Source organism: Epinephelus moara, chromosome 2 (genome assembly GCF_006386435.1).
Source record: "Epinephelus moara isolate mb chromosome 2, YSFRI_EMoa_1.0, whole genome shotgun sequence".
Lineage (NCBI taxonomy): Eukaryota > Metazoa > Chordata > Actinopteri > Perciformes > Serranidae > Epinephelus > Epinephelus moara.
In genome coordinates, this window is record NC_065507.1 from 34,626,050 (window position 1) to 34,643,679 (window position 17,630).

Consider the following 17,630-nt stretch of genomic DNA (forward strand, 5'->3'; position numbering starts at 1 on the left):
CTTAATGCAAAAAAACACAAAAAATCCAACCCGTTCCAAAAAGTTTTGGAGTCAGTGTGTAAACATGATTGACACAATATGAAGATTTATTTTTAGAAGTGCAACAGTTCTGGACGAAACAAGCGGACTCAGTGTGCAGAGGCCTTTAGAATAATAATCTGAGCCTGTCAGTGAAAAAAACAAACACTTATAATGGATGTAATTTGACAGTGCAAACATGCCCTGAGTGCGAAGGTTTTTATTTTTGACATTGTAGTCTATTTTACAGCTGCAGGCTGCACTCCTCTCGCTCAATACTGGACTAATTTCAAACTGTCTTTTTCCATTAGTCATGTCGACACAGAAACATGTGAAAATAGGATCCTGGTTGAAAAATACCAAAGTTACCCTTTAAGGCTAGTCTCTGTCAGGCCTTACAGCTTGGCTGGACAGGAAGCAGAACAGGAAGTAGAAAGTGCAGGGGGGTGAAGGCAGGGCAGTACCCACACTTCCCCCAACAGGATGGATGGACAGATCACAGAAGGAAGAGATAGAAGAAGTTTAAGATAAAAGCTTGTAGGGGTAAAAGAAGAACTGTAGCTTTGTGTTTACTGCGTCCTGACAAATGACCAAGGCCACGTTTGACATTTTTGGGAAGGCAGATATACACATTTTTCGTTAAGTTTAGTCAGTCCAACATTTGGGTCTGGACTGAAATATCTCAGTAACTATTGGATGCCCAGGATTACTATGACATTTTGTGCAGACTGTAATGATTTCCAGAGGGTGAAGCCTAATCATTTGCTTACGCTCTTGGCTTTTGCTGTTTTTTGTTGTCATCTACACTTATTAACCAGCTAAAATATTAAGAGTTTGAACACTGTGTTTCTGTACAGTTGGGCTAAAAAAGGTTTTGTGTAGATGCAATATGATTATTAGTTATTATTTATTTATTTATTTAGAAATAGGGACAATGCATATTAATGAACAAATACATGAGTATATGTAAATACGCCAGATTGTAGTCCACAGCTAATTTCCATCTGTTTATCCCAATAGGCAGATGTAAAAATAGAATCTTAAGCTGAAGAATCAGAGCAACAAAGAGTGCTTTTTGTGTTTGATACTTATGAGTTCTCTCACGTGCTGTGTAGGATCACCATGACATGCTGCTGGAGATTGAAAGAGACAAGGCCATCACAGACAAGGTCATCCTCATCCAGAAGGTGGTTCGTGGTTTCAAGGACAGGTAGGCCTAAAAAAACCTGTTTTCAGTCTCTTGTTTGATGAAGCTGGAACAGAGGTTAACCTCATGGGCCACTTTCTGAAACTACTGATCAGATTTTGATAAATGCAGTTTTCTTTCTTGATGATCAAATGTTTTGTCATGTAAAGATACAAACAGAAGTAATATCATATATTTTTTACTGTCAACAGATCGAATTTCCTGAAGATGAGGAAGTCTGCTGTGTTGATCCAGAAGACATGGAGAGGTTATCACTGTAGGAAGAACTATGGAGCGGTGAGGAGCATCTCTGTGTTTTCACAAAGTAAATTATAGAGAAGTGTAAACAAAACTGCAGATGAGCATTTGGGGCAAAGATGTGCTCTTGATTGTGATTCATGATGCAGCCCAGTTTAGGTAATTCATTATTTTAAATAAAGGTTGAAAATAAATCTTAGTCCTTCTTAACTTGTTTTTTTTCTCTTTCCCTCCAGATGCGAGCAGGCTTCTCTCGCCTCCAGGCTCTGGTTCGTTCCAGGAAGTTGTGTGCCTCATATCACGTGGCCCGACAGCGAATCACAGGCTTCCAGGGTCGCTGTCGGGGCTTCTTGGTGCGCCGGGCGTTCAGACACCGGCTGTGGGCCGTCATCACTATCCAGGCCTACACCAGAGGCATGATCGCTCGCCGGCTGTACAAAAGGCTGAAGGGAGAGGTACATTTTTCAGAGACAGAGAACATAGATATAGTTGGCTATCTGCCCAAAAATAACTGTCATTCAGCTATAAGAAGCAATTTTGACCATGAAGTTGTCACACGCTGAAACCTGAGCTTACATGGGGCCTACTGGCTAACACACATGTTCTGGAGATGAGATGGATCTAAAGCTGGCTGCCACTTTATGATTTCTGCCTGTTTCTCACCTGCATAATTTTTGGAGTCAGAATGAATTTCAGCTTTGTTGGGTGTCATTTGCCGTAGAGTGTACAGGGGGGGAGCAAGGACCAATCATGGCCTGATCAGCTGCTCCCAACCAGCCATTCAGATGAATTTCGAATATACACCTAATATTTATAATTACGATTTTTGTGTTGTTTTTATTAACCTTTATTGTATATTATGGACTTGTTTGATTTTAGGATCTATGGATACACTGATGCTTGTTTTTTTGTTTTTTTTAATTGTGTCTTGTAAGGTGTCCTTGAATGCTTTGAGCCATGAGTTGATTTCCCAAGATCAGTGTCTTTTTTCTTAATCAGTCAGTCGTCCAGTGTAGCCTATACCCAGCTAGTTTGTTGGTACTGTTAACTACTAAGAGAGAGAGAAAGAGAAGAAGACAGAGAGAGGGAAATCAAAATGTGGACTGACACAATTTTTGCAGAAATGGACTTTTAGGCTCTTTTTGGGACGTCTTTCGCTACATTATTGTGAGCCGTACCTCTACGAGCAAACAAACTTTTACCTGCCTGCAGCCCCGGAGCTTCCAAATAAATCTTTATTGACAAATGTCATTAGCCAGAACAGTCCACAGTAATCACTTCATTCATTCCTTCACATTAATGTTACCACCATCGCTTCAATTGTCCCTGTCCCCTCAACACTCCTGTTGCTGTTAACTTAGATTCAATACAATTGAATCTGATTTTGAACTGAGATGTTAGCAAGACAAACCTGTGTTGTTTTGGTCATCGGTCATTCTTTCTTAACACTAGACTCTTCTCTCTCCCCTCAGTACCGCAGGAGGCTGGAGGCAGAGAAGATGCGTCTGGCTGAAGAGACCAAACTAAGGAATCAGATGTCTGCGAAAAGGGCGAAGGCCGAAGCTGAGCGCAAACACCAGGTGGGAGCTCAACAAAGACTTCTGACATTTGCCAAACCTCCTTTTATGCTTCTTAAAATGAACTGTAATGTATTGGTTCATTTAAGTTTAGAGCATCTTGAGTTTATTTTCTCAAATATTCCCCTGATCTTACAGTATGCTTACATGTGCTCAAGAAACAAAGTTAAATTACAATATGTGATATTTTTATTTTTTAGGAGCGTCTGGCCCAGCTGGCCAAAGAGGACGCCGAGCGGGAGAAGAAGGAGAAGGAGGAAGCTCGGAAGAAGAAGGAGATGGTGGAGCAAATGGAGAAGGCCCGTTTGGAGCCCGTCAATGACTCTGACATGGTGGACAAGATGTTCGGCTTCCTGGGGACAACGGCCTCCTTTCCAGGACAGGAGGGACAAGCTCCCGCCGGCTTTGAGGTTAGTCGAAAGAAGGTTTCCCTCTCACTGTATGAGATAAAATTAAGTATTTTCTTTTTGATGTTAGAGCCACAAAACCCACAAATCATATAGTTGATACACTTGTACTGAATGATTTTATTGCATAAGCAGGACAGTAAGACTGCACTATTCAGAAAGGCCCAAAGAAGAGAATTGTCTCATCATTTGGAGAAGACTCTAATTTGAAAACCTTTAACAACAAAGTTTCAGTCTGGAGGTTTTCACCTGAAGCCCTGTCTCCTCTGCAGGACCTGGAGCGGACCCATCAGGAGCTGGAGGAGGAGGATCTTGACGAGGCTCTTCCTCTGCCTGAAGACGACGAAGAGGAGGATTTATCAGAGTACAAGTTCGCCAAGTTTGCGGCCACCTACTTCCAGGGCACCACTACGCACACTTACGTCCGACGGCCTCTCAAACAGCCTCTGCTGTTCCATGACGACGAGGGAGACCAGCTGGTAGGTCACTTATGACCTCTGACCCTACAACAATCTTACCAGTTTTAAATAGCTCTGCAGATTGTTGCTGTTTCTCTGAAAGATGCTCACACCTGGCTGTTAAGTCAGCTTTAAATGGTTTTGCATTATTAAATGTATGAAAGTTTAAGCGTCTGCAAAGAAACAAACAAAAAAGAAATCGGGAATTATTGGGGTTGCCACAGTTATTTTTATTACAAATTAAATCACATATTAGTTAATCCATTAATTAATTATTCTTACAAAAATAAGATTTTGTATATTTGTATTTGATTTGAAAGATAGTCTTTGAAAGATAAACAATCTACCCTGAAGCCTGAATGTCCTGCTGCAACATTTTACATTATTGAAGCTGTAACCAGGAAATGTTCAATATTGTTGCTTGATAAATCCCAAAACACTCAATCCATTGTTTGAATGATTGTCGTTAAGACACTGTACCCAAACATCAAAAACAATGTGACACAGCCTATGGGTTTTATCTGTCAGTTTAATCTGTGCTCACTGGGACACTGATATAGCAATAAGGTAATACACAGCTGTGTTTTAAACCCCTGAATCCATACTAGCCAGATGCTAAGTGACACAGCAAGGGCCCAACATATTCCTGATGTTCCTAGAGAGCTTTATGTGAAATGTGGTCTTAGTTGCAGTGATCTTTCATTTTGTCTATCCTTTCCACCAATGGCAACGATGCAACAAGCAAAACATGCCTTAACATTCATCCTGATAATTAAAACTGTTTCCTCCATGTCCCGGCCCAGGCTGCTCTGGCGGTGTGGATCACAGTGCTGAGGTTCATGGGAGATCTGCCAGAGCCCAAGTACCACACGGCCATCAGCGATGGAAGTGAGAAGATCCCTGTCATGACCAAAATCTATGAGACACTGGGAAAGAAGACCTACAAGAGAGAACTGCAGGCGCTGCAGGGGGAGGGGGAGGTGAGAAAAAAGAGGAGGGAGGGAAAAGATTTCTTAAGTTTCTAAGAGTTTTTAAACGATTAACTGGAGCTGATCTGTGCTGCTGTTAGCTCATCCTCCAGGTTTCCCTCCTCCAGTAATACATGGAGTAACATGAGATTTATTTTCATCCACAGTAACTCCTACGTTTTCATCTTGTCCCTGTTCAAAAATGTTTGATTTGTTTGATTTTTAAAATTAGTTTTTCATAGAGTGTGCAGGTCATGGATCAACTTTCCTTTAAATTCAAGATTGTGTAAACAGCTTTTAACCTGGAGACAGATCCTTTAAAAATTTAAAAAGGCATTGAATTCATTATTCTAAAAATAAGGCCTTGATTGGTATCAAAGTGTCGTAAACCAGTCTTTCAGAAGTCTGAAAAATGCTCGAACCTGGAACCCTCTGGCTGTGAGGTGACAATGTTGCCCACTTTACATTTTTAGCCTGCATGAAATTAGCACGGATATGCCAGGTAGTAGCAGAATTTCTAATCTCATTCTCTTGTCCATTTGCATGTACTGTCATCACAGTGCCTATTTCCTAAATGATAAATGTTAAATAAGGACTAATTTGAGGAGTTTTTCAGGTTTGGAACATTCTGACTATTTATTGTACCCCGTTTGGGTTCAAGACTTCAGCGTCAGAGTCACAGTATGGATCGTGTGTAAATACTCTAATGAGCTGTTCTCTGTCTCGTTCTGCCTTCAGATGCCTCACACCGACAGCCACAAGAAGAACAGCGTGCGACACAAGCTGGTGTCCCTCACTCTAAAGAAGAAATCCAAGATCACTGAGGAGGTGAGAGACAAAGAGACAGGGAGAATGATAAAAACTACCCCTCTGACAGTTTCATCTCTGGGTGGTACATTGGAGAACTAGAAAAGTTACAGTGTAATGCGTTCCAGGTCACCAAGCGCCTTAATGATGGTGAATATGGTCTCCATGGCAACAGCATGCTAGAGGACCGACCAACATCCAACCTGGAGAAACTTCACTTCATCATTGGCAATGGGATCCTGAGACCAGCACTGAGGTACACACACACACACACACACACGCTGTATTAAGAAAATATCAGTACACTAGACTATCGAGATTTTATGTTTTGTGATACTGTATCAATAAACACTGTATTGATAAAGCATCAGAATATTTACAGTACTTTATACTTATTACAGTATTTTCAATTAATAATATACATTCATAGATTCATAGCAGTGGTTAATTTTGTGTTTTATTTAAACTCCCGACCAATTGATCATTCACTGTTGTTGTCTATCTTCAACCATTCCACTCTTTCACTCCAATACAACAACATTGCTAGTGTAAACACAAAAAAAGACATAAAATATCACCTTGCATACAATATCCGAACGCATCGCAATATATTGAATCGTGACCCCTGTATTGTGATGTGTATTGTATCGCCAGATTCTTACCAATACACAGCCCTAACACAAACACACTAGGGGTTATTGTAGAGCTGTTGTTCGTCTCTTTCAAAGAACTTTTGAACTGCTTAGGGTTTTTTGTCAGACATTGTATGGTCCTTGGAAGTGCGTAACTTCACATGCTAAAACTGAATCAAATAATGCTAACATCTTTTTGTGTGTGTGTGTGTGTGTGTGTGTTAGGGATGAGATCTACTGTCAGATCTGTAAGCAGCTGACTCAGAACCCCTCTAAGAGTTCTCATGCTCGCGGCTGGATCCTCATCTCTCTGTGCGTCGGCTGCTTCGCTCCTTCAGACAAGTTTGTCAAGGTCAACTTTTATGATTTTTCAATCTTTTCAATTCAACTACACAGAGTGAGGATGTCTTCTTAAAAAATTGTATATTTCAGCAGTTGGTGTGTTTGTTTCCCTAGTTGATCCTCTACATTTATAGATATAGCACGATGAATTCAAGGAGTGTTATTTTTCTTTGAGAAAGCTAGATGTTAGAATGTAGTACAGCCAGATCCTACAGTATGTATCAACTATCTGTACGTTAATTATTGTTTTCTGATGCTTCTCTGTTGATGCTGCCTCAGGAATTGACAGTTTTTAGTTGTTGTTGTTGTTTTTTTTTACCTACAGTACCTGAGGAACTTCATCAGCAGCGGGCCACCGGGTTATGCTCCGTATTGTGAAGAGAGACTGAGACGAACATTTGCCAATGGGACAAGAACACAACCGCCATCCTGGTTGGAGCTGCAGGTACAAACACACACAAATAGAATTGATTTGAGAAAAATAATCATGTAAACTTTAATTATTGCATTTTTATTGTTACATTTTCTTTGTGTTTAAAATTAGTAGTTGATGCGTAACATTGCCTTTTTCCCTGAATAAAATCCATAAACTGTAAAACTAATAGATGTAGCTATTGTGACGTCACCAGGTGGTTTGTGGACTCATGTTTTGAAGCCTCGCGTTCAGTAGCGAGAGGTAGATCTGACTGAGAAAACCGGGTTGGATTGTTAATGAGCTAACTGGCTAACTAGCATCTTGAAACCATCCTGTCAGTCTTCCGGTTTCCCTTTTTGAATGCCGAATACAGACTACTGCTGTCTGCAGGTATGGAGAGTTATTCGTCTCACGCAGTCACAGAACGCACGTGCATTGCCGTTAGCTCTCGTCTCCTTCGGTGTGTTGAAGTGCAACTTTTTGGCAGGGACACAGGCAATGTGAACTGACGCAACAGTCAACCTTCATCGCCCATAGTTCTTTGATGTCAGTTTAGTGTGTCTAGACCTTATGAGAAAGGCACATTAAATGCTGTAAATTCTTATATGCTGACTACTTCTACAAATAAATAGGAATAAAACTTTGTTTATATATTGCATATTTCATACAAAAAGATACAAAATGTTGTGCTTCACAAAAATGAAAAACACACATCAAAAGATAGATGCAAGAAATAGTCAGAAACATGGCAAACAAATAAAAGTTAAAGTGAGGGAGTGGGCAGAACGCAATGATCTGTTGGTAACAAGTTGGCAGCAGGTCACTGATGTAGTCCAGAGTGAGACTGTGAAGTGATCTGAAATTGATTTTATGGCTTGAAGCAATAGGCTCTTCATTTAGAAATCAACTCAGCTAAAGTTCTGAAATGTTATCCAGGCCACCAAGTCGAAGAAGCCCATCATGCTGCCGGTGACGTTCATGGATGGCACGACCAAAACACTGCTGACAGACTCGGCCACCACAGCCAAGGAGCTCTGTAGTGCCTTGTCCGACAAAATCAACCTGCGGGACCGCTTTGGGTTCTCGCTATACATCGCGCTATTTGACAAGGTAGGTACACACATGAAAACCTGAAACCTCCAGAACATGCACAAACTTAGAAGCAGGAGACATCTTGTGTTTAGCTGTGAAACTTCTGAAATGAAAAATATTTCCTTATTCATAGATCCTGGATTTTTTTTTTCATTTAGAAAGAAGCTGTAGATGCTTATTTAAGACTTTTTATTAAACTGTTTGTGGAAAAAACATCAGATATAAGTTATTATTCAAAGTGTTTTTATGTGTCATAAAACATGTTTGGAGGGGATCTTTAACCTTAACCCTAAAAGGAAGGCTTGGTTGTGAAACAGCTGAACAAATAAGGACCAGACAAAGTGTCTCTTTCTAAAGCTGTCTTCAGCTGCAAAACTGATCCTTTACATTTACATAAATAATTTGTATACCTTCAAATAATAATACTGATAAATCCATATTCTATTTTTTAAACCCTGAGTTATAAATGGCAGAGTTTACAAACTAGCAGTTAAAACATTTAGCACCAGCTAAGGAAACAAAATCAATCATTGTAGTAACTCCTCTCCTCCTGCAGGTCTCCTCTTTAGGTAGTGGGAACGACCATGTTATGGACGCCGTGTCACAGTGTGAGCAGTACGCGAAGGAGCAGGGAGCCCAAGAGAGGAACGCCCCCTGGAGGTTGTTTTTCAGGAAGGAGATCTTCACGCCCTGGCACTCCCCTGCTGACGACCAGGTCGCCACCAACCTCATCTACCAACAAACTGTCAGGGGTGTCAAGTTTGGAGAGTACCGCTGTGACAGGGTGCGTTTTTCTTTGTTACCTTCTTTATTGTAATAGGAATAGTTTGACAATCTGGGAAATGCACTTATTCCCTTTCAGGGTGAGAATCAGGTAGAAGATTGAAACTACTGTCCAGTTAGCATAGCTTAGCACAAATAATAGAAACAAAGGGAAGCAGTTAGCTTGCCTCTTGTCTAAAGGTTCACACTTAGTGCATGGAAATGAAAGTGATACCAGTCTTCTCATCTAACAATATGTTCCTTTAAATTTTCAGAATCAATATATATTTTAAGTGTCTAATTCACTTTGTCATTTTGGACTAAAATCATTTTTCATTATCTTTTATAAGAAGAGATGTTAAAAATTCACCTTTAATATTTAACAAATAACATTTCTGACAGAATAAGTTCATTTTCATGTTTTTCAGAAATTCTCAGTTGCCTCAGATTAAAAAAAAAAATTCTTCTGTACTTGTCTGCTTCTCATTATTGCCATTTCCCTTCCCTCTACATTTGTTTTTCCACCATCATTGAAAGAACACGACAAACAAACCAGTATCTGTGTGTCTCTGTGTCTCCAGGATGACCTGGCAGAACTGGCCTCTCAGCAGTATTACGTCGACTACGGTTCAGAGATCCTTCTGGAGCGCCTGCTGAGTCTTATCCCCTCCTACATCCCTGACAGAGAGATCAGCACCTCAAGAACGGTGGAGAAATGGGCTCATTTTATCATGGCTGCACACAAAAAGGTGCTCGTCACAGGCACAATGTCTGTCAGCTTCCTCCAAGTTAATTTATCTTGAGGGGAACCTGCAGGTTTTAACTGGGTTTCTCTGAATGATTGTTCCACCATCATCCATCATCCAGATTGAAATAAATCAGAAATTATGATCGATTGGCATTAATGTTGTTCAGACATATATGGTCCTCAGACTTTTATTTCAGAGTCAGAGATATGGTGAAGTTCTGGTAAAAGAACGAAAGAAGTGTCCAGAACATGTCATTGATGATGGCAGTTACATCTAAATAAAATGTATTAACACAATTACAGTCATTTCAGATTGCCCTCTGATCTAATGTTGACGAATAAATCAATCTCGCCCTGAACCCTGATGGTATTTTAATATTTTGTGAACAGTTTTTTAAGGGCTTTAAATCTACAGGGAATGTTATGTTTGGTTTGTTTGCATTCATATAAGAGGACAATAATTAGGAAACAATTTTCATATATTTGCATATACGCTGGTTGCATGTAATACCATCTGCCATCAAAGACGCCTCATAATTATTATTTTTTTCTTTTTACATATTAACACACAAAAAAACATCTCTCCTTCTCCCCCTCCCCCTCCTTTAGGGCATCTACACCCAGAAGAGGTTTGACCCTCAGAAGGTGAAGGAGGAAGTAGTGGACTTCTCTCGCCACAAGTGGCCTCTGCTCTTCTCTCGTTTCTACGAAGCCTTCAAGTTCTCAGGTAAAAATCTCTTTTCTCTTTTACACCTAAACCCATCAGATCAGAGGCACAAAGGATGTCCAAAATATCCAGTCATCCAGCTGAGCTGAGAAAAGGGCATATTTGGACATATTAAAAACATTCTTTATATTTTTAATTAGTGTCACAGACATTTAATTTACAACAGTCACAACATAGACAATTACCAGTGGTGGAATATAACTTAGTACAATTACTCAAGTACTGTACTTAAGTGCAAATACGTGGTATACTTCTGCTCCACTACATCTCAGAGGCAAATATTATCATTTTTACTCACTACATACAGTGTGATGATCTTACAGACTGTGATGCATTGCTGTAAATTAAACTACCCAACAGTATATAATGAGTTAAAATGAGCACAACCTTAAATATCTACAGCAGTAAAATGCAGCATTAATGTAGCAGTAATATTACTTGGAAAACATCAGACATGATAGTAAAACACTGACAGGGAACATTTAGCTAACTGTAGGTATATTTTACAGATAACACTTAAACACTTTTACCTAAGTAAGGTTTTCAATGCAGGACTTTTACTTGTAGTGGAGTATTTTGACAGTGTGGTATGAGTACGTTTACTTTAGTAAAGGATCTGAATACTTCTTCCCCCACTCGCAAGTATACACAGAAATTCAAGTATTGGATAGGGTGGGAATGAGGTTAATATGTTGAAGTCAACCAACCGTGCACATTTACACAAAGCTTTATGGTCATTAGGCCTGCAAATTACAGCAACCAAATCATTATCATAATTATCACACGATGGATACATGTGGGGCTCAGCTGCCTCAGCCATAAAGGCAAGAAGAAGAAGAAAAGAAAAATATCCTGCAGATTATGAAAACTGCCTGCAGAAACAGGAATGGCAGCACCAACATATTTTTCTTTAATCATAAAACAAAATTAAAAATATTGTGCATAGTTTTGTATATTCAGCTGACCTGCACTGTGCTGATTTAAAGATGGTTACTTTGGTAAAAGAAGTTTACATTATCATTAAGTTGGATTCAATTGAAAGTGAAAATGAAACACTGTCTTCATTGTCCTCAACCTGTAAAATACAGAATTACTAGAGATTTTGTCAGAAATAGTTCACTCCTGGTTCTGTGACAGTGAATCTTTCAGATGTGAAACATTTCTTATTTCCTCTCTGCCCCTCAGGTCCCAGTCTGCCTAAAAATGACCTGATAGTTGCAGTCAACTGGACCGGGGTTTATTTTGTGGATGAGCAGGAGCAGGTCCTTCTAGAGCTCTCCTTCCCAGAAATCACTGCCGTTTCCAGCAGCAGGTGAGGCATGCTGGGACCTGGAGTCACACAACAGTCAAATCCCTGTCCACCCCCGTCCTCATCCACTCCCTATCTATTTCTACATTTGCTCTCTCTGTTAGTAGCCCACTATTTTCTATTTCAGCTTGCTTCTCTCAGCAAACATTCCCCTTTCTCTCTCCTCTATTATTCGAGACCATCCTCTCAAGAAGAACAATAGCATTAGTCAGCATTGTGCAAATGCATCGTAATGACATTTGTTTTTTTATCAAGTGTCAAAGACCTTTATGGTTATATAAATTAAAACTCATGGGGTGATTATTATTATGTTATTATTATTATCGTAGAGTCCATTTCCTCCTGAAAGTCAATATTTGTTACTTCTGATCATGACATCAAATGCCCTTTAATCTTTACCAAGAAGTTATTTGAATCCAAACCATGATATTCTTTAACCTTAACCAAGTCTTTGTCCCTAAATCCAATCAAACATTAAGTGTAGCTGTGTCAGATCAGGAAACTGTTTTTATATTTGTCACTGTTTTGGAAAGGACTTAACAAATGATGTCATCCTGCTGTTAAGGAAGTTAAAAAAAAATGCTTATAAGTGACATTGTGGAGAGGAATGACTCAACATATTTTGTCATTTAATTTTGGGTGACTCGTTGTTCTTTCAGGGGAGGAAAGTTGCAGAGTCAGAGTTTCACTTTAGCGACAATCAAAGGAGACGAGTACACTTTCACCTCCAACAATGCAGAGGACATCCGGGACCTAGTGGTGACCTTCCTGGAGGGCCTGAGGAAGAGGTCAAAGTTTGTGGTCGCGCTGCAGGACAACCCCAACCCCAGTAAGTCCTGAACGGAGAGGGTACTAATTATATTTTGTGATGTTTTTTTGTTTCAACTAAAGAAAAAGTGGCTCTTTTTGTGTGCAGAATACAATGTTTACATTTAAACTGTTCACTTGAAACAGTCTGTAACACCTGTTTGAATACATTATATGTTAGAGAGATATCCATCAAACACGTTGACTTTACTTTACTGTACTTTTACGGAGGAACAGAAATAGAAGTTCAAAGTAAGAATGCCAGTTAATTGTCTCACCTCTGTACAACTCCTCCTTCCAGCTGGGGAGGAGTCCACATTCCTGAGCTTCATGAAGGGAGACCTGATCCTGTTGGACCAGGACACCGGCGAGCAGGTCCTCAACTCTGGTTGGGCCCATGGTGTCAATGAACGAACCAGTCAGAGAGGGGATTTCCCAGCTGACTGTGTCTATGTCCTGCCCACCATGACCCGACCTCAGCAAGAAATAGTGGTGAGAAAAACAAAATAAACATTTAAGAGCTTTTATGAGATTAACTTCTGTTTCTCACCAAGAATTCTGCGCAACATTGTTGTCAGAAGGAGGCTCGTCTTTACAGCGCTGACTTCCTCCTCTTCTTGTTATTTTTAATGCAGAGAAGCTGTTGCATGTTTTTGGTAGCACTGACAGCAGTGTCTGTGTCACAGCTCAGGCTGCAGGATGCTGAAACTTTATTTTAGCGTTTTTTTAATTCAAAAGTATTTTTAGATTGAGTGAAATGTGCCACACTTTATCCAAAGCTCAGTTGATTCAGCCAAAAGCCCAAAGTGCCTGATTATTAGTGAGAACTGGTTTCATGATCTTATTTATATCAGTAACAACAATTAACAAGAGCCATTCAAGGAAACACAAAGAGGGAAAGATTCATTAAAAAAAACAAAAACAAGAAACTTGATATTAGAAGAAGACCAAGAATTAAGAAAGACAAAGAGCCAACAGGGGTTTAATTTGACAATATCTGGCTCTTCCTTTTTGTTTGAAGATGATTCATGTAAATCAGTTTTAACAGAATTACCAGTCAAATGAATAATCCAATTTAATCCCCCCAATCAGGCGCTGGTAACCATGACACCAGACCAGCGACAGGAGTCGGTTCGTGTTTCGCAGCTTGTTATGCCGGAGAGTGACGGCAGGATAAAACCCTACACACTGGAAGAGTTTTCCTACGACTACTTCAGGTACACACACACACACACACACACACACACACACACACATACAAACACACTGAAATTAAAAACAAGTGAACTCTATTAAGAGTATACACAGGTATGTACACATGCAGTAATGTAGCAGTTCAGTTTTTGTTTGACCTTTTATGTGTATTTTTTTTTTTATTGTGTTTCTTCTGGTGAGCCTCTTTAAACACATGTCTATTTTTGTGACCTGACCTGACTAATTTCAGCTCTCTGCATCATTTCTGAGTGACAAATTACATTTTATCACAAATGTAACCTGCTTCTTCCAGGCCTCCTCCCAAACACACCCTGAGCAGGGTGATGGTCACTAAGAATCGTGGGAAGGACAAGATGTGGAGCTGCACCAGAGAGCCTCTGAAGCAGCCACTGCTGAAGAAGGTCGTAAACCACGAGGAACTGGCTCAGGAGGCCTGCATGTCCTTCATAGATATCCTTTAAACAGCTGATGTGACACAGTTTAAGACTGACTTTTTGACCATTTCAAAATTTTCTGCAGGAGGTCCAACTCACTCAGGCCCTTTTGAGGTATTAGACCTTGTCCACCCTGGATCTAATCCTTACGCTGACAAAGCTGATCACCAAGTTAGCTCTGTTAATTGTGCCTCTACCAATTTAACTGTGAGCTTGTGCAAGTGAAAGAGTCGGGTTTGAAACAGCAAGTGCAACACAGATACCCAGAGCAGCATATTTGATATGATTTATTCATTGCAGGGAATTTAAAAAAAAAAAACTTTATTGCAAGAGACTGTAACATTTCTGACTGTTTAAGCTGCAGTATTTGACATTGCTGTATTATATTTTGCAGTGTTTCTTCTTTCTTAATATATTTTTGCTTTAACAGAGAAAAAGATAACACAATGTTACAAATACTAACCACAGCACTATAAATACAAAAAGCAGCAACATAAGTCGCTGAAAATAATACGAAACCAAATATTAGAAGAGTAAGTTTAAGACTTGAGTTAATACATTTTATGAGCTTTACTGCAGTCTGTAATCTTAAACTAGACTAGATGCTAAATTGGGACTAGACTTTTAACTGAAGTTTTACGATAGTTATATGCACATCCTACATTTGTATTCAGGCTAATCAGGTTGTTCTATTCCTTGACATTTTTCCCACCTATGATGAAGTACATGGGCGACTACCCGTCCAAACGGACGCGCTCCGTCAACGAGCTGACTGACCAAATCTTTGAAGGAGCGCTGAAGGCCGAACCTCTGAAAGATGAGATCTACTGTCAGATCATCAAACAGCTCACTGACAACCACGTCAAGTGTGTAAACCACTGCCCTAAGTCAAATCAGTGCACTACAGTATGGATGATAATATCTTGGTGCTAATTCTTGTTCACACTTTGCATTTAGAGTCATATCTTAAGATATTACAGTGAAGCTTGTATTAAAGAATCTACAAAATATTATGAGAAGATACTATGTTCATCAAACACTATAATTGTGTTCAGTGTGCATTAATCATTCAGTCATCACTGCATCTACAGTCATTCAGACAGGCAGAACTAGCAGATATATGTGTGCAAGAGCTGAACATGAGCTGTGTGTTGCTGCAGGTACAGTGAGGAGAAAGGCTGGGAGCTGCTGTGGTTGTGTACTGGTTTATATCCTCCCAGTAATGTGCTGCTGCCACACATCCAGCGCTTCCTCCAGTCCAAGAAACACCACCCGCTCGCTGGAGACTGTATGCAGAGGCTGCACAAAGCTCTACGGTAAAAGTTAACACCTAACTAAATTATTCACATCAGTGTATACCGAAGTGGCAAAAGTAGTCATTAGGCACAACTGCCAATTTCAGAATTATGTACATGTGTATTATATTAGTGGATTATAATAATAGATGCATAAATGTGTTTATCACTTAATTGTTGCAGCTGGTAAAGGTGGAGCTCAATATTTCCCTCTGAGATGAAGTTTAAGTATGAAGTAAAATAAAAGGAAAATACTCAAGTTAAGTGCAGATAACTGAAAACTGTACTTAAGTACAGTACTTGAGTGAATGTACCTAGTTTTCTGCCACTGCAACTGGACTGACCTTTCATTTTGCTGCCTTTTTCATTGTTGTCAATGGTAACAGTAACGGATCCAGGAAGTACCCCCCTCATCTGGTGGAAGTGGAGGCAATCCAACATAAGACAACCCAGATCTTCCATAAAGTTTACTTCCCTGATGATACAGATGAGGTACTGTACCTGTAGACACACACACACGCACATAGAGTGCAGGAATAGAAATTTTCACTGATCAACGACAAAGTGTCATTTTAAAATTGAGATTGTTTGTTTGTGTCTCAAACCTTCAGGCATTTGAGGTGGAGTCCAGCACCAAAGCAAAGGACTTCTGCCAGAACATCTCAACCAGACTGCTGCTCAAATCTCCCGAAGGCTTCAGTCTCTTCGTCAAGATCTCAGACAAGGTCAGAGGTCAAGGAGTGTTTCTCAGGAGCAGTACAAAATTACACATTCTATTATTCCTCTAAAAGAAATGTGGCATTAATACGTTTCATTTTTTGCTGTCACTAATGTCACTAATTATAAAGCATAGTCTTCACCCAGTTAAGCACCTTTTTTAAAAGGGCAATATTAAGTTTTTGGATAATTATTAATCATCATCATCACTTTATTAGCCAGCTGCTAATATTTTAAGGGTAAGCAGGATCTTGATTCCACAGCCTTAGATCTTCCTGATGAATCAGTTTTTACCTAAGATGTTGTTTAGGAGGTAATTAAATATCTGAAGTACTCCATCAAAGTAATGTAACTCATTCATTTTGATTACTTTACCGATTACTTCTCTAACAAATGTTCTAAACTGGACAATAAAACTGACAAGTCCCATTAAAAGTAAGTTTTCTCATTCTGCTTTTGTGTCTAAAGGCTGCTTAAAAGCAGCGATGTTAACGAGTTAGGCTGCATGTGTTTTTGCCTCGTCCCACTAATCGGCTCATCTGGGCGATGTTGTCAAATATGCATTAGTATGTTGAAGGCGTTTCCATTCACAGACCCTATAACGTTGGAGCAACACCCACATACCATGCTCGTCTTATGCACAACTCTCTTCCTCTGTCACTGTCCAGCTGACCAGGAACCTGCAGGCGGGTCTTTGAGCCCCGATGTTTCATTGGTGCTCGCTGTAGTATAATTACTGTAACAGCTTGTTGTTCTGACCCCAGCAATGTTGCTAACAGCATAGGGCTGAAAGTTTCAGGGTGGAACTGGTGCTAGTGAAATTTGGTTCAACATTGTGTGCATCAGTCTACATACCATGTACTCTGTGAATGCTGCATGCACTGAACTGTGACCTGTGTGCCATGACTGTTGACTGAAATTTTTTGTCAAGACAGAAATAATGAAACACATTTTTTTTTTACAACATCTAAAAAGTTAACCCTGTGTGATGTTACTTTATTGATTAGCTTGCATCAAGCTGGTATGTCTAATATACTGTATGTGTGGGTCTGCAGGTGATTAGTGTGCCAGAGGGAGATTTCTTCTTTGACTTTGTCAGACATTTGACAGACTGGATCAAGAAATCACGACCAGCTAAAGACGGTGGGTACCTGGGGAACTGCAAACACTTGGACCCACATTTCAAATAAATTTTTTTTAATCATGCCACCCCAGCACAGGCGTTGGATGTTGCAGCAGCACAAGGACAAAAATAAGTGCAGATGCATAAAGAAAAGAGGAAATAATAATATTAAGAAGTGTATAAAAGAACAGAAAAAATAGAAACCATAGAAGAGCAATCAGACACTTACAATGCAAGCAGTAAACAAACAGTTCCCACAACCATAGTTCTACTGAAACTACTAGTGCAGTACATACAGACATAATAGTGTGATTAGTAGCAGTTAAGTATATG

At 39.7% G+C, this 17,630-nt stretch overlaps 1 protein-coding gene across 2 annotated transcripts in view; it reads left to right on the forward strand.

Annotated features, from left to right (window-relative positions):
• myo7aa (myosin VIIAa) overlaps positions 1-17,630 on the forward strand; it is a 204,974-nt gene that overhangs the window by 178,924 nt on the left and 8,420 nt on the right. For both annotated transcript variants that reach the window (XM_050073350.1, XM_050073358.1), the window contains 25 exons: positions 1,134-1,228; positions 1,417-1,501; positions 1,699-1,917; positions 2,935-3,042; positions 3,240-3,449; positions 3,719-3,925; positions 4,708-4,884; positions 5,611-5,700; positions 5,808-5,935; positions 6,537-6,663; positions 6,979-7,098; positions 8,005-8,178; positions 8,717-8,944; positions 9,504-9,671; positions 10,280-10,397; positions 11,583-11,709; positions 12,366-12,535; positions 12,815-13,005; positions 13,606-13,730; positions 14,021-14,178; positions 14,875-15,028; positions 15,323-15,478; positions 15,844-15,949; positions 16,069-16,182; positions 17,230-17,317. In XM_050073350.1, coding sequence (XP_049929307.1) covers positions 1,134-1,228; positions 1,417-1,501; positions 1,699-1,917; positions 2,935-3,042; positions 3,240-3,449; positions 3,719-3,925; positions 4,708-4,884; positions 5,611-5,700; positions 5,808-5,935; positions 6,537-6,663; positions 6,979-7,098; positions 8,005-8,178; positions 8,717-8,944; positions 9,504-9,671; positions 10,280-10,397; positions 11,583-11,709; positions 12,366-12,535; positions 12,815-13,005; positions 13,606-13,730; positions 14,021-14,178; positions 14,875-15,028; positions 15,323-15,478; positions 15,844-15,949; positions 16,069-16,182; positions 17,230-17,317 — 3,643 coding nt within the window. The remainder of the gene's footprint in view (positions 1-1,133; positions 1,229-1,416; positions 1,502-1,698; positions 1,918-2,934; positions 3,043-3,239; positions 3,450-3,718; positions 3,926-4,707; positions 4,885-5,610; positions 5,701-5,807; positions 5,936-6,536; positions 6,664-6,978; positions 7,099-8,004; positions 8,179-8,716; positions 8,945-9,503; positions 9,672-10,279; positions 10,398-11,582; positions 11,710-12,365; positions 12,536-12,814; positions 13,006-13,605; positions 13,731-14,020; positions 14,179-14,874; positions 15,029-15,322; positions 15,479-15,843; positions 15,950-16,068; positions 16,183-17,229; positions 17,318-17,630) is intronic.